This window comes from Oncorhynchus mykiss, chromosome 4 (assembly GCF_013265735.2).
Source record: "Oncorhynchus mykiss isolate Arlee chromosome 4, USDA_OmykA_1.1, whole genome shotgun sequence".
Lineage (NCBI taxonomy): Eukaryota > Metazoa > Chordata > Actinopteri > Salmoniformes > Salmonidae > Oncorhynchus > Oncorhynchus mykiss.
In genome coordinates, this window is record NC_048568.1 from 24,881,534 (window position 1) to 24,902,588 (window position 21,055).

Here is a 21,055-nt window from a genome sequence, read left to right on the forward strand (position 1 = left end):
GAGAGGGTTGTGGTGAAGTGGAAGAGAGGGTTGTGAATAGGAAGAGAGGGTTGTGGTGAGGAAGAGAGGGTTATGGTGAAGTGGAAGAGAGGGTTGTGAATAGGAAGAGAGGGTTGTGAATAGGAAGAGAGGGTTGTGGTGAAGTGGAAGAGAGGGTTGTGAAGGGGAAGAGAGTGTTGTGGAAGAGAGGGTTGTGGTGAAGAGGAAGAGAGAGATATGGTGAAGTGGAAGAGAGGGTTGTGGTGAGGAAGAGAGGATTGTGAAGAGGAAGAGAGGGTTGTGGTGAGGAAGAGAGGGTTGTGAAGGGGAAGAGAGGATTGTGAAGAGGAAGAGAGGGTTGTGGTGAAGGGGAAAAAGCAGTTATGGTGAAGGGAAAGAGAGGGTTGTGGTGAATAGGAAGAGAGGGTTGTGGTGAAGAGGAAGAGAGAGTTATGGTGAAAAGGAAGAGCGAGTTATGGTGAAGGGGAAGAGAGGGTTGTGGTGAAGAAGAAGAGAGGGTTGTGGTGAAAAGGAAGAGAGGGTTGTGGTGAAGAAGAAGAGAGGGTTGTGGTGAAGAGGAAGAGAGGGTTGTGGTGAAGAGGAAGAGAGGGTTGTGGTGAAGGGGAAGAGGGTTGTGGTGAAGAGGAAGAGAGGGTTGTGGTGAAGAGGAAGAGAGGGTTGTGGTGAAGAAGAAGAGAGGGTTGTGGTGAAAAGGAAGAAAGGGTTGTGGTGAAGAGGAAGAGAGGGTTGTGGTGAAGAGGAAGAGACGGTTGTGGTGAAGAGGAAGAGAGGGTTGTGGTGAAGAGGAAGAGAGGGTTGTGGTGAAGAGGAAGAGAGAGTTATGGTGAAGAGGAAGAGAGGGCTGTGGTGAAGAGGAAGAGAGGGTTGTGGTGAAGAGGAAGAGAGAGTTATGGTGAAGAGGAAGAGAGGGTTGTGGTGAAGAGTTGAAACTAGTTAGAAACACTGCAACACCATGTACTCAGTGTTGCCCTATGGGAGAGGGTTAAGGCTGAGCTGTTATCGGGGTGGGTGTGTGTGTGCTGCCGTGTGTGTATTATTTAGGGTTCATTATGTCTTAATTACTGGACATGTATAATTAGAGTAGCTGCTATGGGACTGTGCGGCTGTACATCATGTTCAGAATGTCAAAACAAAGCATTTAAGAACACACACACACACACAGACAGACACACAGACACACACACAGACACACACACAGACACACACACTGAATAATAATACACATAATGCTGTATAACCACACACGTTGATTTACAAACACACACACACACCATATATTTTACTATCTTTGTGGGGCCCTTACATTGATTTCCATTTAAAATCTTATTTTCCCTTAAAATAGCCTTTGTCCTTGTGGGGACCACTCCCTCCCTCCCTCCCTCCTGGATAATTTGTTTTGGCTGCCCTAAAGAGAAGGAAACTCTCTGTGTAACTTTCAGTCTCTTGTTTCCTCGTCTAAATGCTTCCCGATGTTGGACACTTTGAAATATGTCCAGTTGTAATGGTTGACACACCCACCCCAACCTCACCAGTCTAACCATGTTATTCTGTCCTAGTATCCACCTGGAGATGTATAACTGCTTTAACCTTCTGCTTACATGGTGATGGACCTGATCACGGTCATGTTTGAAACTGTTGTAACCATGTTTCAACCATGTCATAACCATCTTTTAACCATGTCATAACCATGGCATAACCATCTTGTAACCATGTCTTAACCATGTCATAACCATCTTGTAACCATGTCATAACCATCTTGTAACCATGTTTCAACCATGTCATAACCATCTTTTAACCATGTCATAACCATCTTGTAACCATGTCATAACCATGGCATAACCATCTTGTAACCATGTCTTAACCATGTCATAACCATCTTGTAACCATGTCATAACCATCTTGTAACCATATTTTAACCATGTCATAACCACCTTGTAACCATGTTTTAACCATGTCATAACCATCTTTTAACCATGTCATAACCATCTTGTAACCACGTCATAACCATCTTGTAACCATGGCATAACCATGGCATAACCATCTTGTAACCATGTTTTAACCATGTCATAACCATCTTGTAACCATGTCATAACCATCTTGTAACCATGTTTCAACCATGTCATAACCATCTTGTAACCATGTCATAACCATCTTGTAACCATGTTTCAACCATGTCATAACCATCTTGTAACCATGTCTTAACCATGTCATAACCATCTTGTAACCATGTCTTAACCACCTTGTTACCATGTCTTAACCATGTCATAACCATCTTGTAACCATGTCATAACCATCTTGTTACCATGTTTTAACCATGTCATAACCATCTTGTAACCATGTTTTAACCATGTCATAACCATCTTGTAACCATGTTTCAACCATGTCATAACCATCTTGTAACCATGTCATAACCATCTTGTAACCATGTTTCAACCATGTCATAACCATCTTGTAACCATGTCATAACCGTCTTGTAACCATGTCACAACCATCTTGTAACCATGTTTCAACCATGTCATAACCATTTTGTAAACATGACATAACCATCTTGTAACCATGTCATAACCCTGGTTGTAACTGTAATGTTACTATGTAATGATCCAACCCTGGTTGTAACTGTAATGTTACTATGTAATGACCATGTATTTCCAGGGCTCACCTGGTTGTAACTGTAATGTTACTATGTAATGATCCAACCCTGGTTGTAACTGTAATGTTACTATGTAATGACCATGTATTTCCAGGGCTCACCTGGTTGTAACTGTAATGTTACTATGTAATGATCCAACCCTGGTTGTAACTGTAATGTTACTATGTAATGACCATGTATTTCCAGGGCTCACCTGGTTGTAACTGTAATGTTACTATGTTATGACCCAACCCTGGTTGTAACTGTAATGTTGCTATGTAATGACCCAACCCTGGTTGTAACCGTAATGTTACTATGTAATGACCCAACCCTGGTTGTAACCGTAATGTTACTATGTAATGACCCAACCCTGGTTGTAACCGTAATGTTACTATGTAATGACCCAACCCTGGTTGTAACCGTTATGTTACTATGTAATGACCCAACCCTGGTTGTAACCGTTATGTTACTATGTAATGACCCAACCCTGGTTGTAACTGTAATGTTACTATGTAATGACCCAACCCTGGTTGTAACTGTAATGTTACTATGTAATGAGCATGTATTTCCAGGGCTCACCTGGTTGTAACCGTAATGTTACTATGTAATGACCCAACCCTGGTTGTAACTGTAATGTTACTATGTAATGACCATGTATTTCCAGGGCTCACCTGGTTGTAACTGTAATGTTACTATGTAATGATCCAACCCTGGTTGTAACTGTAATGTTACTATGTAATAATCCAACCCCGGTTGTAACCGTTATGTTACTATGTAATGACCCAACCCTGGTTGTAACTGTAATGTTACTATGTAATGACCCAACCCTGGTTGTAACTGTAATGTTACTATGTAATGACCATGTATTTCCAGGGCTCACCTGGTTGTAACTGTAATGTTACTATGTAATGATCCAACCCTGGTTGTAACTGTAATGTTACTATGTAATGATCCAACCCTGGTTGTAACTGTAATGTTACTATGTAATGATCCAACCCTGGTTGTAACTGTAATGTTACTATGTTATGATCCAACCCCGGTTGTAACCGTAATGTTACTATGTAATGACCCAACCCTGGTTGTAACTGTAATGTTACTATGTTATGACCCAACCCTGGTTGTAACTGTAATGTTACTATGTTATGATCCAACCCCGGTTGTAACCGTAATGTTACTATGTAATGACCCAACCCTGGTTGTAACTGTAATGTTACTATGTTATGACCCAACCCTGGTTGTAACCGTAATGTTACTATGTTATGACCCAACCCTGGTTGTAACCGTAATGTTACTATGTTATGACCCAACTCTGGTTGTAACCGTAATGTTACTATGTAATGACCCAACCCTGGTTGTAACCGTAATGTTACTATGTTATGACCCAACCCTGGTTGCAACTGTAATGTTACTATGTAATGACCATGTATTTCCAGGGCTCACCTGGAGGCGAGTGCGGAGCGTTGGAGTCGTCTGCTGAGCCTGCTGGAAGAGCTGTGGAGGTGGATCTGTCTGAAGGATGAGGACCTGGCCAAACAGATGCCCATAGGAGGAGATGTCCCCACCCTGCTGCAGCAACACAACCACTGCACGGTCAGTACCAAAGCAATGGTCAATTTGATTACTGCCCTGTCAGTACCATGATGAATACAACCTCTGCCCTATCAGTACCATGATGAATACAACCTCTGCCCTATCAGTACCATGATGAATACAACCTCTGCCCTATCAGTACCATGATGAATACAACCTCTGCCCTGTCAGTACCATGATGAATACAACCTCTGCCCTGTCAGTACCATGATGAATACAACCTCTGCCCTGTCAGTACCATGATGAATACAACCTCTGCCCTGTCAGTACGATGATGAATACAACCTCTGCCCTGTCAGTACCATGATGAATACAACCTCTGCCCTGTCAGTACCATGATGAATACAACCTCTGCCCTGTCAGTACCATGTTGAATACAACCTCTGCCCTGTCAGTACCATGATGAATACAACCTCTTCCCTGTCAGTACCATATTGAATACAACTTCTGCCCTGTCAGTACCATGATGAATACAACCTCTGCCCTGTCAGTACCATGATGAATACAACCTCTGCCCTATCAGTACCATGATGAATACAACCTCTGCCCTGTCAGTACCATGATGAATACAACCTCTGCCATGTCAGTACCATGATGAATACAACCTCTGCCCTGTCAGTACCATGATGAATACAACCTCTGCCCTATCAGTACCATGATGAATACAACCTCTGCCCTGTCAGTACCATGATGAATACAACATCTGCCCTATCAGTACCATGATGAATACAACCTCTGCCCTGTCAGTACCATGATGAATACAACCTCTGCCCTATCAGTACCATGATGAATACAACCTCTGCCCTATCAGTACCATGATGAATACAACCTCTGCCATGTCAGTACCATGATGAATACAACCTCTGCCCTGTCAGTACCATGATGAATACAACCTCTGCCCTGTCAGTACCATGATGAATACAACCTCTGCCCTGTCAGTACCATGATGAATACAACCTCTGCCCTATCAGTACCATGATGAATACAACCTCTGCCATGTCAGTACCATGATGAATACAACCTCTGCCCTGTCAGTACCATGATGAATACAACCTCTGCCCTATCAGTACCATGATGAATACAACCTCTGCCCTGTCAGTACCATGATGAATACAACCTCTGCCCTGTCAGTACCATGATGAATACAACCTCTGCCCTGTCAGTACCATGATGAATACAACCTCTGCCATGTCAGTACCATGATGAATACAACCTCTGCCCTGTCAGTACCATGATGAATACAACCTCTGCCCTATCAGTACCATGATGAATACAACCTCTGCCCTATCAGTACCATGATGAATACAACCTCTGCCCTATCAGTACCATGATGAATACAACCTCTGCCCTATCAGTACCATGATGAATACAACCACAGTCAGTATCATGATGAATACAACCTCTGCCCTGTCAGTACCATGATGAATACAACCACAGTCAGTATCATGATGAATACAACCTCTGCCCTATCAGTACCATGATGAATACAACCACAGTCAGTACCATGATGAATACAACCTCTGCCCTGTCAGTACCATGATGAATACAACCACAGTCAGTACCATGATGAATACAACCTCTGCCCTGTCAGTACCATGATGAATACAACCTCTGCCCTATCAGTACCATGATGAATACAACCTCTGCCCTGTCAGTACGATGATGAATACAACCTCTGCCCTGTCAGTACCATGATGAATACAACCTCTGCCCTATCAGTACCATGATGAATACAACCTCTGCCCTGTCAGTACGATGATGAATACAACCTCTGCCCTGTCAGTACCATGATGAATACAACCTCTGCCCTGTCAGTACCATGATGAATACAACCTCTGCCCTGTCAGTACCATGATGAATACAACCACAGTCAGTATCATGAACCACAGTCAATACGACCATAGCCACAACCCCTGTAGCCAAAATGACACCCTCCATTATAAACAAAACCACAACTATAACCACTACAATATGGTAAACGTAACAACGTTAGTGGTTCTTTAGTATTTAGCGATGTGGTTATTATACATAATTACCCTCCCTAGTTGTGATTCAGCCTCTGGTCAGGGTTAAGCCTGTCTGTTTGTCTGCAGCTGCTGTCGTTGCTGTTGTCGTTGCTGCTGTCGTTGCTGCTGCTGTTGTTGCTGTCGATGCTGCTGTCGTTGCTGCTGTCGTTGCTGCTGTCGTTGCTGCTGTCGTTGCTGCTGTCGTTGCTGCTGCTGTTGTTGCTGTCGATGCTGCTGTCGTTGCTGCTGTTGTTGTTGCTGCTGTTGTTGCTGCTGTCGTTGCTGCTGTTGTTGTTGCTGCTGTTGTTGCTGCTGTCGTTGCTGCTGTCATTGCTGCTGTCGTTGCTGCTGTCGTTGCTGCTGTCGTTGCTGCTGCTGTTGTTGCTGTCGATGCTGCTGTCGTTGCTGCTGTCGTTGCTGCTGCTGTTGTTGCTGTCGTTGCTGCTGTCGTTGCTGCTGTCGTTGCTGCTGTCGTTGCTGCTGTCGTTGCTGCTGTCGTTGCTGCTGTCGATGCTGCTGTCGTTGCTGTCGTTGCTGCTGTCGTTGCTGCTGTCGATGCTGCTGTCGTTGCTGCTGTCGTTGCTGCTGTCGTTGCTGCTGTCGATGCTGCTGTCGTTGCTGCTGTCGTTGCTGCTGTCGATGCTGCTGTCGTTGTTGCTGTTGACATAGTAATGTGTTTCTCTGGCCTTGTTCTCCATTTCGTTCAGAAGGCTATTATTTCATTCACACAAATGCCTGGAGAGTACACACACATTTCCACGGCGGTGTAACTATGTGATGGCATGTGTGTGCGTGTGTGTGTTTGCCTGTTATATTATGGGACAGGGTATGGTTACAGTGAATGGTGATGACAGAGTAGAGAGGACGATAGCTTGGTCAGACAGTCTTTAGAAAACATGGTACGGCTCAAAAAGGCACAATATTCAATATTTCTCCATCTATCCTATTCTCCCTCGTTCTCTCCCTCTCTCTGTCATTTCCTCTTTCTTACTCTGTTTCTATCTGACTTTTACACACACAACTCTCTCTCCCCCTCTTTCTCTGTCTCTCCCCTTCTCCCTCTCCCTCTCTCCCCTTCTCTCTCTTTCTCTCTCTCCCTCTCTCTCTCTCTCCCCTTCTTTCTCTCTCTCCCTCTCCCTCTCTCCCCTTCTCTCTCTTTCTCTCTCCCTCTCTCTCTCTCCCTCTCTCCCCTTCTCTCTCTTTCTCTCTCTCTCTCCCTCTCTCCCCTTCTTTCTCTCTCTCTCTCTCTCTCATCTCCCCTTCTCTCTCGCCCTCGCCCTCTCTCCCCTTCTCTCTCGCCTTTGCCCCCTCCCCCCTTCTCTCCCTCTCTCTCATCTCCCCTCCTCTCCCCCCTCTCTCTCTTTCTCTCTCTCTTTCTCTCTCTCGCTCTCTCTTTCTCTATCTCTCCCCCTTCTCTCTCTCCCTCTCCCCCATTCTCTCCCTCTCTCTCATCTCCCCTTCTCTCTCCCATCTCTCTCTTTCTCTCTCTCTTTCTCCCTCTCTCTCCCTTCTCTCTCTCTCTCTCTCCCCTTCTCTCTCTCTCTTTCTCTCATCTCCCCTTCTCTCTCTCTCTCTCTCTTTCTCTCATCTCCCCTCCTCTCTCTCCCTCTCTCTCTCTCTCTCTCGGTCTCTCTCTCGGTCTCTCTCTCTCTCCCCTTCTCTCTCTCTCTTTCTCTCATCTCCCCTTCTCTCTCTCCCCTTCTCTCTCTCTCTTTCTCTCATCTCCCCTTCTCTCTCTCGGTCTCTCTCTCTCTCCCCTTCTCTCTCTCTCTCTCTCTCTCTCTCTCTCTCGGTCTCTCTCTCTCTCCCCTCTCCCTCTCTCTTTCTCTCATCTCCCCTTCTCTCTCTCCCTCTCTCTCGGTCTCTCTCAGGCTGTGGGGCACTCATAGACATAGTGGTTAATAGAATGAAGTAGTTGAAAGTGAAAAGGATCACTTTTCATTTTGACTTCAGGTCTTTCTTACTAGATTGGCTTTGAGTTCCCGCAGAGCCTGAGAGAGCGACCTGGGGCAGATCAGTACCAAGCACCGGCCCTTTGAACACGTCACACTCCATTACACACACGCACACTAGCTGGATGGTCTGGATGAGGGAAGAAATACATACATATATGCATGGGGATATAGAAATAGTCTGATGTGAGGCTGAGGAAGGTTACGGTTTCTGAAAGGAAAGAAAGAGAGAAGGTAAGCTAAGCCACCTAAATGAATCAAGAGGAAGATATAGGAGGGCTGGAGCAGAGTGTGAGGGAGAGGAGGAAAGTGATGATGAAATGACAGTCCCAGAAATGAAGGAGACCGAGAGAGTGATGGATAGGAAGAGAGATGGGAGAGATCGAGAGAAGGATGAATTTGATGGAGACACAGGCAAATGAGCTGGAGGAGGAGGCGGAGAGAGATCGTGATGAAGAGCGCAGGACTCAGTAGGGAGGTAGAGAGTAGAGAGGTAGAGGGCTGGAAACTCATCTCTTTATTGGAGTATATCCATCCTTATATCACCAAGTCAACAACATTAGTTCTCCTCCTATTTGTTTTCACTACGGTTAGATTCATGTAAACAAGTGAAAGGGGGGAAGGAAGACATTCTGTTATTCCGGAGATGAGCGTTGCCTGAAAGTGCCCTTCTCCTCCAGTAAGTGTATGGATTGTGTTTTTGTTTCTGATATGGCCATAATAGCTTTTATTAATCACACGTTGACTGATCCAATAAAAGGCCCGTGTTAGCAGCCCACTGATTCCTCCTCAAGGAGAGAGAAGGAGAAGAGAGCACATGTAGCCATTTTTAATCACTCCCTCTACTTTTATCTCCATGCAACAGTTGTCTTTGTCTTTTCAGTGTGGGGAGAAGCCACCACAATATGTTGCGTATTTAAACAGTACTTAGGATTATGTGAATATATAATTAAAGTGGAAAAATAAGAAAATAAGACAAAGGAGTGATTAGGAGTGTTTGTCTGTTATTTACTCGCTTAGAAGGATTTCATCAACTCACTGTTTGTGGAGGCTTGGTTTTAAGAGTGTTCTCATTTTGATAATATTAGTGTCAGTCAAGAGGCTAAGCCAAGCTAACATATTTACACTGCCTATGGTAAGCTAGCTAATGCAATCACTGAGCCAAAGTTAAAGCTACTATCATCAGAGTGGCTACGCTAAGCTAGTTTAATCACACTGTCTGTGTGATCGATTAGCACCATTTACCTGGATGGGCAGGATGTAAAGGAAACTGAAATGGACTGCTGCGTCGTCACAACGTTATCTCCCCCAGAGCGAGCGAGAGAAACAGAGCGAGAGAGAAAGAAAGAAACAAAGAGAGAGAAACGGAGCGAGAGAGGGAGAGAGAAAGAAAGAAACAAAGAGAGACACGGAGCGAGAGAGGGAGAGAGAAAGAAAGAAACAAAGAGAGAGAAACGGAGCGAGAGAGAAAGAAAGAAACAAAGAGAGAGAAACGGAGTGAGAGAGAAAGAAAGAAACAAAGAGAGAGAAACGGAGGGAGAAAGGGAGAGAGAAAGAAAGAGAGAGAAACGGAGTGAGAGAGAAAGAAAGAAACAAAGAGAGAGAAACGGAGTGAGAGAGAAAGAAAGAAACAAAGAGAGAGAAACGGAGGGAGAAAGGGAGAGAGAAAGAAAGAAACAAAGAGAGAGAAACGGAGCGAGAGAGGGAGAGAGAAAGAAACAAAGAGAGAGAAACGGAGCGAGAGACTCAAAGAGCGAGAGAGAAGAACAGAGAGAGACTTTCTGACTTTGAATTTCTGCGAATAATTACTTATCATTGACTGTTTATTTCTCCTTATTTCTCCTTATTTAACTTTAGAACGCCTCTTGTAGTGGTTAGGAGTTTATATCTATCTGGATTGGGCTGAATAACTGCAAAGTTCTTCACTGTGTTGGTTGGCTTTCATTTTGTTTTACTTAGCGAAGTCAATTCTCAAGTTTCATGTCTTACAGTTTTGTAGGGGATTTTTCTGCCTTTGAGGCCAGAGTAGGTAGAGAAGTAGCCTCAGTTTGGATGAAGATGCCTTCCAGATGTCGATCCTAACACCTCCAATACTGCATAAACAATGTGAGGAGAAACCGCTTTGCAAAACCACCCATCGAGTTCTGTCACATGTATTCCAGAGTTAGCATTTTAATGCTTCAAGTCACACTGACTCCTACTTGAACCGTCTGCTCGCTCCCTTGTGGGCTCGTAAACCAAATGAGGCTCAAAAGGCAGCGGTTTAAAACAGCACTTATCAAACACAGACCTATTTTTTCTCTCCTCTCTTTTTCATTCCACATGAGAAAAACCACATGACTCAGCAGCACGACAAAAGCAGATTGTTTGTAACCTCGGAGGGGCTGAGGCAGAGCTGAAGGCAGAGCAGAGCCAAGCAGTTTAATGGCATTTAGCTGCTTCTTAAGTGAGGTCTGAGAACCGGCTGTCATTTATAGTAGCAGAGAGGGGGTGGGAGAGAGAGGGAGTGGGGGTTAGAGAGGTAGAAAGACATACAGAAGGAGAGGGGGAAAGGGAGGGTGAGATGAGAAAGAGATACATTAGAATACTTTGAGGAGACAGTACCATAGGAAAAAGGATTTTGGACCAAAATAATGGGAGAGAGAGACAGGGAAGGAGCCGGTGGAGTTGGAATGGGAGAGAGAGACAGGGAGGAGACAGTGGAGTTGGAATGGGAGAGAGACGGGGAAGGAGACAGTGGAGTTGGGATGGGAGAGAGAGACAGGGAGGAGACAGTGGAGTTGGAATGGGAGAGAGAGACAGGGAAGGAGACAGTGGAGTTGGAATGGGAGAGAGACGGGGAAGGAGACAGTGGAGTTGGAATGGGAGAGAGAGACGGGGAAGGAGACAGTGGAGTTGGAATGGGAGAGAGAGACAGGGAAGGAGACAGTGGAGTTGGAATGGGAGAGAGAGACAGGGAAGGAGACAGTGGAGTTGGAATGGGAGAGAGAGACAGGGAAGGAGACAGTGGAGTTGGAATGGGAGAGAGAGACAGGGAAGGAGACAGTGGAGTTGGAATGGGAGAGAGAGACAGGGAAGGAAACAGTGGAGTTGGAATGGGAGGGAGGGAGAGACAGGGAAGGAGACAGTGGAGTTGGAATGGGAGAGAGAGACAGGGAAGGAGACAGTGGAGTTGGAATGGGAGAGAGAGACAGGGAAGGAGACAGTGGAGTTGGAATGGGAGAGAGAGACGGGGAAGGAGACAGTGGAGTTGGAATGGGAGAGAGAGACAGGGAAGGAGACAGTGGAGTTGGAATGGGAGAGAGAGACAGGGAGGAGACAGTGGAGTTGGAATGGGAGAGAGAGACGGGGAAAAGGAGACAGTGGAGTTGGGATGGGAGAGAGAGACAGGGAGGAGACAGTGGAGTTGGAATGGGAGAGAGAGACTGGGAAGGAGACAGTGGAGTTGGGATGGGAGAGAGAGACAGGGAAGGAGGCAGTGGAGTTGGAATGGGAGAGAGACGGGGAAGGAGCCGGTGGAGTTGGAATGGGAGAGAGAGACAGGGAGGAGACAGTGGAGTTGGAATGGGAGAGAGACTGGGAAGGAGACAGTGGTGTTGGGATGGGAGAGAGAGACAGGGAGGAGACAGTGGAGTTGGAATGGGAGAGAGAGACGGGGAAGGAGACAGTGGAGTTGGGATGGGAGAGAGAGACGGGGAAGGAGACAGTGGAGTTGGGATGGGAGAGAGAGACGGGGAAGGAGACGGTAGTTGGGATGGGAGAGAGAGACGGGGAAGGAGGCAGTGGAGTTGGAATGGGAGAGAGAGACGGGGAAGGAGACAGGGGAGTTGGGATGGGAGAGAAAGAGTGAGACAGAGGGAAGGAGATGGGAGTTGGTTGGGATGGGAGAGAGAGGGACAGAGGGAATGAGACGGGGGAGTTGGGATGGAAGAGAGAGACAGGGAAGGAGCCAGGGGAGTTGGGATGGGAGAGAGAGGGAAGGAGACAGGGGAGTTGGGATGGGAGAGAGAGAGAGAGACAGAGGAAAGGAGATGGGAGTTGGTTGGGATGGGAGAGAGAGGGACAGAGGGAATAAGACGGGGGAGTTGGGATGGGAGAGAGAGACAGGGAAGGAGACAGTGGAGTTGGGATGGGAGAGAGAGGGACAGAGGGAAGGAGACAGGGGAGTTGGGATGGGAGAGAGAGGGACAGAGGGAAGGAGATGGGAGTTGGGATGGGAGAGAGAGAGAGGAAATGAGACAGGGGAGTTGGGATGGGAGAGAGAGGGACAGAGGGAATGAGACAGGGGAGTTGGGATGGGAGCAAGAGAGAGGGACAGAGGGAATGAGACAGGGGAGTTGGGATGGGAGAGAGAGGGAACGATAGAAGGAGACAGGGGAGTTGGGATGGGAGAGAGAGGGACAGAGGGAATGAGACAGGGGAGTTGGTATGGGAGAGAGAGGGACAGAGGGAATGAGTTGGGATGGGAGAGAGAGGGACAGAGGGAATGAGACGGGAGTTGGGATGGGAGAGAGAGGGACAGAGGGAATGAGACAGGGGAGTTGGGATGGGAGCGAGAGAGAGGGACAGAGGGAATGAGATGGGAGAGAGAGGGAACGATAGAAGGAGACAGGGGAGTTGGGATGGGAGAGAGAGGGACAGAGGGAATGAGACAGGGGAGTTGGTATGGGAGAGAGAGGGACCAATAGAATGAGACAGGGGAGTTGGGATGGGAGAGAGAGGGACCGATAGAATGAGACAGGGGAGTTGGGATGGGAGAGAGAGGGACAGATAGAATGAGACAGGGGAGTTGGTATGGGAGAGAGAGGGACAGAGGGAAGGAGACAGAGGAGTTGGTATGGGAGAGAGAGGGACAGAGGGAAGGAGACAGGGGAGTTGGTATGGGAGAGAGAGGGACAGAGGGAAGGAGACAGGAGAGTTGGTATGGGAGAGAGAGAGAGGGACAGAGGGAAGGAGACAGGGGAGTTGGGATGGGAGAGAGAGGGACAGAGGGAAGGAGACAGGAGAGTTGGTATGGGAGAGAGAGGGAGGGACAGAGGGAAGGAGACAGGGGAGTTGGTATGGGAGAGAGAGAGTGTGACAGAGGGAAGGAGACAGGGGAGTTGGGATGGGAGAGAGAGGGACAGAGGGAAGGAGACAGGAGAGTTGAGATGGGAAAGAGAGAGGGACAGAGACAGGGGAGTTGGGATGGGAGATAGAAGTAGGGAGAGAGGGAATGAGACACAAGGTTTGGAATGGGAGAGAGAGGGAGGGACAGAGACAGGGGAGTTGGGATGGGAAGGAGTGGGAGGGACAGAGACAGGGGAGTTGGGATGGGAGATAGAAGTAGGGACAGAGGGAATTTGACATGGGGTTTGGGATGGGAGAGAGAGAGAGGGATAGAGGGAAGGAGACAGGGGAGTTGGGATGGGAGAGAGAGGGACAGAGGGAAGGAGACAGGGGAGTTGGGATGGGAGAGAGAGGGACAGAGGGAAGGAGACACGTGGTTTGGGATGGGAGAGGAGAGGAGAGGAAGGGGGATTGATATAAAAAAGACTGATTAAAGAGGGCTGGAGGTAGAGAAGTAGAGAGTGACAGTAAAAGAGAAAGGGAGGAGAGGAAGGGGGGATTGATATAAAAAAGAGTGATTAAAGAGGGATAGAGGAAGAGAAGTAGAGAGTGACAGTAAAAGAGAAAGGGAGGAGAGACTGGAAATAGCCTTCTCTCCCCTCTGCTGTGTTGTGATGTTGTCTTCCTCTCATCTCCTCATCAGCACAGGGCAGGGGCCAATAAGACTGTCTGCTTTGCTGCTCGACACACACGCGCACACACACACACACAGCCAAAGTCACAGCTACAAGATACACTCCAGGTTTCTAGTGCATTGATGTGTAAAAAATGTCATACTGGAAGGCTTTGTCACAAACTGTAGCACCACTTATTATTCTGTTAGTTGAAGTGGAACATTTTCACTCTTCTGGGTCACTGTCTTACCAATACTGTAACTACTGTATCAGAGAGGAGGGGGGTAAAGGGAAGACTGTGTCAACCTCTGACTTTCATGCATCTTGTTTCATGCATCTTGTTTCATGTATCTTGTTTCATGTATCTTTTTTCATGTATCTTGTTTCATGTATCTTGTTTCATGAATCTTGTCCACAAGGTTCTGTTTTGGGTCCGGCACTTTTCAGTTTATATATGTTACCCCCTGGCAGAGTTATCAGAAAGCACAGTATTGATTTTCACTGCTACGCAGACGATACACAACTTTTACATTTCTGTGTCACCAGAGGATTTTAGCTCCCTTGATAAATTCTTAGACTGTATTAGTGATTTAAATACTTGGATGGCCCTCAACTCCTCCAGCTAAATCAAGACATGACCGAGGTACTTATTGTTGGAGCCAAAGCACAGAGAGAGAATCGAGTCGCACATTTTAATTCACAGGCAATAAAGATAAAATACCAGGAAAAAAACCTAGGTGTTATTTTAGATTCTGAACTCAATTTCAAATCACATATTAGGAATGTGACCAAAATAGCTTTTTACCACCGAGGAACATTGTCAAGATGCGGCTATTTTTCTCTCAGGCTGATACAGAGAGACTCATCCATGCTTTTATTATAAGCAGGCTTGACTACTGTAATGCTCTCCTGTCTGGTCTACCCAAGAAAGCCATTGGTCAACTGCAAAACATACAGAATTCTGCAGCACGGGTACTGACCAAGACCAGATGGAGAGCACACATTACACCGGTGTGGAAGTCTGCATTGGCTGCCTGTGAGTTTTACAATTCATTTTAAGATTCTTCTATTGGTTTATAAATTAATCCACGATTGTGCACCCAATAACCAATATGCAGAAACAGTTTGGGATATATTGAAAACCTAAACATAAAATGTGCTATATACACAAACATCTGCCACAATAATCATATTACTTGTATTTTTTAAAACAAGCTCCTTATAAACTGCACAATACATGTCAGACATGCTTTTAAGTTATGTACCAAGTAGGTCCCTCAGGTCCTCTGGCACTGACCTTTTAACTACCCCAAAACCTTGGACCGAGAGGCAGCCTTTAGTTACTATGACCCCATCCTGTGGAATAGCCTGCCAGAGAACCTGAGGGGGGCCAAGAGGCATGGAGAGGCAGCCTTTAGTTATTATGACCCCATCCTGTGGAATAGCCTGCCAGAGAACCTGAGGGGGACCAAGAGGGATGGAGAGGCAGCCTTTAGTTATTATGACCCCAGCCTGTGGAATAGCCTGCCAGAGAACCTGAGGGGGACCAAGAGGGATGGAGAGGCAGCCTTTAGTTATTATGACCCCAGCCTGTGGAATAGCCTGCCAGAGAACCTGAGGGGGACCAAGAGGGATGGAGAGGCAGCCTTTAGTTATTATGACCCCAGCCTGTGGAATAGCCTGCCAGAGAACCTGAGGGGGACCAAGAGGCATGGAGAGGCAGCCTTTAGTTATTATGACCCCAGCCTGTGGAATAGCCTGCCAGAGAACCTGAGGGGGACCAAGAGGCATGGAGAGGCAGCCTTTAGTTATTATGACCCCAGCCTCTGGAAAAGCCTGCCAGAGAACCTGAGGGGGACCAAGAGGCATGGAGAGGCAGCCTTTAGTTATTATGACCCCAGCCTGTGGAATAGCCTGCCAGAGAACCTGAAGGAGGCAGAAACTGTGGACATATTTAAAATAAACACATTTTTATCTTTGCTTTTCGATAGGATTCTTTTCAGTTTTTATTGTTATTCTTTAGTTGTTGTTTTTTCCTCTTACAGTATCGTGTAGTGAATATTTTTATTTTCATAGTTTTTCATAGTTTTTTCCTGTAAAGCAAATTTGGAGTTGAAGTTGCATTCCATGTCTGAAATGTTCTGTATAAATAAATGATTTGATGTTCCCCTCTTCTCCTCCTCAGATAGATCGTAATCTCTTATCTCATCCTGGCAACTGAGAAACGTTGTTTTATTTCCTCTTGAAAGGGGATGCATCAGCTTTTTTCATTTCTCCTCAAGAGTATTTTTCCTCAGGGTCCTTCAGTGTTACAGTGACTTTCTGAACTGAAGTTACTCCGGAAGATTGAGTTGTTCTTTATTGGCGCTGTTTGTCAGACTTTTTTGGGTTACCGAGGGGACAGAGGGTTACTGGCTGGAAGGGGTGACCGCGGCATGAGTGACGCCGAGCATTGCCATGGTGACGCGCCTCTGCCTTGGCTTACTCTCCTTTTTGAGGACGAGACGTCGTGGCGACTTGAAGATGCTAGAAGACGCTGTTATTTTTTTACCTTCTCCCAATACCCGTCCATTGCCCCTTTTCGTTTGATCAAAAGGCACGTGCATCGCCTCTGCCTTTCAATGTCCTTGTTCTCCCTTCATGTCTTGACTCCAAATGATGATGAATAAGAAAAGTAACAGTCGCTCTTTCTAGCTCTCAAAAAGTGTTTAATTTTGAAGAAAAATAATATGATATATATTCTCAACTGTGATTTATGACTTTCCTAAAATCGAATCTAATCAACATTTCCTTTTCTGCAAGTATTTCCTTATGTCTGTCCAAATTGTATCCTGCTACTAAAGTCCACTCAAACCAACATGCTGTCATATAGTCTTCAATAGATTTCGGCTGGTGTTGCGTAACAAATGGAACCCTCGCAAAATCTGCTACCTCGTATTCCTCATCTCATCCTGTCTGATATAACCACAAGCCTTTTTGTAAGCAAGGCTCCCAATCTAATGAAGTTCCTCATAGCGTTTCCCTCGAAGATCGTCCTCACACAAAGCAATCACACAGTCCGATAGGCATCAGAGTCCCCCTGGGGTCCTGGATATATTAAAACAAGAATAATTACCCTGGTACATGTCGTCCAGCTTTCCTCCTCTTCCTCTCCCATAGTGGATGTTTTGGCAATAATGTTAGTGAGGTCGTTTAGAAACTCACCCCTAGTCACCACTGGACTAACCGGCCTGTAGTGAGTCATTGTGCGTGTGTGTGTGTGTGAGGGAGGGAGGGAGGGAGGGAGCGAGGGAGGGAGGATGTGGGGGCAGAAAGAAAGAGGATAGTAGAGAGAGTGAGGTTGAGTTAGTGAAATAGAATGCAGGGAGAGAGCAAGTCAGAGTGTGTGTGTGTGTGTGTGTGTGTGTGTGTGTGTGTGTGTGTGTGTGTGTGAGAGGGAGGAAGAGGAAGTGAGTGTGTGTGTGTGATGTGGCATTAGTGAGTGTTTTGATGAAGACTGCAGGTCTGTGTCGTGAACAGCTCTGAGTGAACGCCTCAGTTCATTTCACTTTGACCTCCGGGAAATCTCATTTGACCTGCCATTCCTGCCTTCGATCGCTGCTCTGTCTCGTTTTCTCGCTCCTTCTCTCTCCCTTCCTCTCTCCTTAACTCTCTCCTTAACTCTCTCACTACCTCTCTCCCTACCTCTCTCCCTACCGCTCTCCTTAACTCTCTCCTTAACTCTCTCCTTAACTCTCTCCCTACCTCTCTCCCTACCGCTCTCTTTAACTCTCTCCTTAACTCTCTCCTTAACTCTCTCCCTACCTCTCTCCTTAACTCTCTCCCTACCTCTCTACTTACCTCTCTCCTTAACTCTCTCCTTAACTCTCTCCCTACCTCTCTCCTTAACTCTCTCCCTAACTCTCTCCCTACTTCTCTCCCTACCTCTCTCCCTAACTCTCTCCCTACCTCTCTCACTACTTCTCTCCTTAACTCTCTCCTTAACTCTCTCCCTACCTCTCTCCTTAACTCTCTCCCTACCTCTCTCCTACCTCTCTCATTAACTCTCTCCCTACCTCTCTCACTACCTCTCTCCTTAACTCTCTCCTTAACTCTCTCCCTACCTCTCTCCTTAACTCTCTCCCTACCTCTCTCCCTACCTCTCTCCTTAACTCTCTCCTTAACTCTCTCCCTACCTCTCTCCTTAACTCTCTCCTTAACTCTCTCCTTAACTCTCTCCTTAACTCTCTCCTTAACTCTCTCCCTACTTCTCTCCTTAACTCTCTCCCTACCTCTCTCCTTAACTCTCTCCTTAACTCTCTCCTTAACTCTCTCCTTAACTCTCTCCTTAACTCTCTCCCTACCTCTCTCCTTAACTCTCTCCTTACCTCTCTCCCTACCTCTCTCCTTACCTCTCTCCTTACCTCTCTCCTTACCTCTCTCCCTACCTCTCTCCCTACCTATCTCCCTACCTCTCTCCCTACCTCTCTCCCTAACTCTCTCCCTACCTCTCTCCCTACCTCTCTCCCTACCTCTCTCCTTAACTCTCTCCCTACCTATCTCCCTACCTCTCTCCCTACCTCTCTCCTTAACTCTCTCCCTACCTCTCTCCTTAACTCTCTCCTTAACTCGCTCCTTAACTCTCTCCTTAACTCTCTCCCTACTTCTCTCCTTAACTCTCTCCTTAACTCTCTCCCTACCTCTCTCCCTACCTCTCTCCTTAACTCTCTCCCTACCTCTCTCCTTAACTCTCTCCCTAACTCTCTCCCTAACTCTCTCCCTAACTCTCTCCCTAACTCTCTCCCTACCTCTCTCCCTACCTCTCTCCCTAACTCTCTCCTTAACTCTCTCCCTAACTCTCTCCCTACTTCTCTCCCTACCTCTCTCCCTACCTCTCTCCCTAACTCTCTCCCTACCTCTCTCCCTACTTCTCTCCTTAACTCTCTCCTTAACTCTCTCCCTACCTCTCTCCTTAACTCTCTCCCTACCTCTGTGTGTGTGTGTGTGTGTGTGTGTGTGTGTGTGTGTGTGTGTGTGATTATGTGTGTGTGATTATGTGTGCGTGTGTGATTGTGTGCGTCTAGACCCTGGTTCCTTTGAATGTAAAACGTGTGATTTTAGGATGAAAGGTGGAGTTGATTAAAGTGAAATGTAAGTGTTTGACTTTGATATGGAGATGGTAGGTCAGATAGGCTATCAAAGCAATATGAACCCTGGGACAACAGAGTTCACATACAGTTCACAGCCTTCATGGTACTGGGAGATGACAACTCTGATTCCAATACAGGCACTTATACTCCGACTGAGCCACGTGAACATTTAGAAATAGGTACTGTAATGACTGTCGCTATCATTTAGATAAAAATAGCATATTTATTGCTTGAGTTCACTAATGTGGTCTACGACGCTGTTTGATCAAATCGGGCAGAATCCAAAGTTTTCTTTCAGTTATAAAACAACTAATTTATGAGTTGTGGATCTCAAGTTAGGAGTAAGACATTTTGAGTAAGACATTCAGGTTCAAAAGATACAAGGTATTGACCAGTTCCTGTTTGTGTTTCTCACCAGGCCTTGCGGTCAGAGCTGAAGGACCGTGAGCATGTTGTGGTCAGTACGCTGGATCAGGCACGCATGTACCTGGCTGACCAGCCCATCGAGGGGCCGGGAGAACCACGCAAGAACCTACAGCCCAAAACAGGTGAGTCTCCTGTCACTGCCTAGACTGAACACACAAATACACAGACACACACACACACATTCACACACACACACACACACACACGTCCTTGAAAAGCAGCTCTGAAGTTCCCCAGTCCACTTCATGATTTTGTGGTGTGTGATATGAGGCTTAGAATACACCCAAACACTAAATATGAACCATATTTTATTAGTAATTCTGTCTCTAAAGGCCCAGCGGCCCAGCGGCTTAAACAGTGAAGTCGTTGCTACTGTACATCTGCACATTTCCTCTTTATCAGAGTCTGGATGTTCAATAATGTAGGGACCCCATGAGACGGTCTGGGAGGGTGTGGACAGAGTTGAGAGCAGGCAGAGATCTGGCACTTCCGTCTTCTTTGATGTAGTTATTTATTGAAGGCCTCTTGTCGAATCAGTGGTTAAGAGCTGCTCTGAGAGCTGTGATGGGCAGGATAGTTTCATTCTGGTGGATATAAAATCAGAAGGTGAAACTTATCTGAAGCCAACACTAAGATGACCTCAGATGCTGTTATATGTGTGTGGGGCTGTAGAGGGTATATCTGATCTAAAACCTGTGATAGCTCGGATACTTTCACAGGAGGGACAAGGGGCTTCACAGAGTAAAAATGATCTGAGACCAGTGATAACAGGGACACCTCTGTCTCGTCTAGTCATGTCTGAACCCAGTGGCTGAGAAGACCTTCTCCGACCCAATTAAATGCTCCCAGAGTTTCCCTGGCTTTTGTTTGCATTTCAAACTTCTCATTATTAAAGCAGACAGCTCCCACGCCAGTCCTGTCTGGGGTGTGTGGCTATCTATGTCTGGCAGACCGGCAAACAGACAGAACGACCCGCTGTATATAGTTTGGGTATAATGTGTATAATTATGTTGTATTCAAGCTGCATTTGTAAAAGAGACCTAGGTCTTAAATGTCTTAAATGTAAAATAAAAACAATAGAAAATGTGTGCCTGAATGCTTCAGATCAGGGTGTCATGTCTCTATGTTCCAGTCTTTGTCCTCTCCCTCACTCCCCCTTTCTCTCCTCCCCTCCCAGACCTGACTCCAGAGGAGAAGGCGCGGGGTGTGGCCAGGGCCATCAGGAAGCAGACAGCGGAGGTGCAGGAGCGGTGGGAGCGTCTGCAGGGCCACGTGGGTGGATGGCAGAGCCAGGTAGAGAGGGCCTTAGAGAGGCTACAGGAGCTCCAGAGCAACATGGACCAGCTGGACCTGCGGCTAGCCAGGGCAGAGGAGACCAAGGCTGTCTGGCAGCCTGTAGGAGACCTGCTCATAGACTCACTGCAGGACCACATAGCGAAGACCACGGTGAGGGGGACGGGGACTGGGGAGTTACTAGTTTATTAATGGGGGGAGAGAGAGAGGGAAGGTGTTTTTACATTCACTACCACACATTTAGGGCCAACAAGGCCTTGCAGGTAGGTACTAGCAGGTAGTAATTGACCTGTACATACAGTACATC

The 21,055-nt window shown here is 46.6% G+C and overlaps 1 protein-coding gene across 10 annotated transcripts in view; it reads left to right on the plus strand.

Moving 5' to 3' along the window:
* utrn (utrophin) overlaps positions 1 to 21,055 on the plus strand; it is a 341,113-nt gene that overhangs the window by 233,509 nt on the left and 86,549 nt on the right. For all 10 annotated transcript variants that reach the window (XM_036975991.1, XM_036975995.1, XM_036975989.1 and 7 more), the window contains 3 exons: positions 4,063 to 4,219; positions 19,448 to 19,577; positions 20,633 to 20,901. In XM_036975991.1, coding sequence (XP_036831886.1) covers positions 4,063 to 4,219; positions 19,448 to 19,577; positions 20,633 to 20,901 — 556 coding nt within the window. The remainder of the gene's footprint in view (positions 1 to 4,062; positions 4,220 to 19,447; positions 19,578 to 20,632; positions 20,902 to 21,055) is intronic.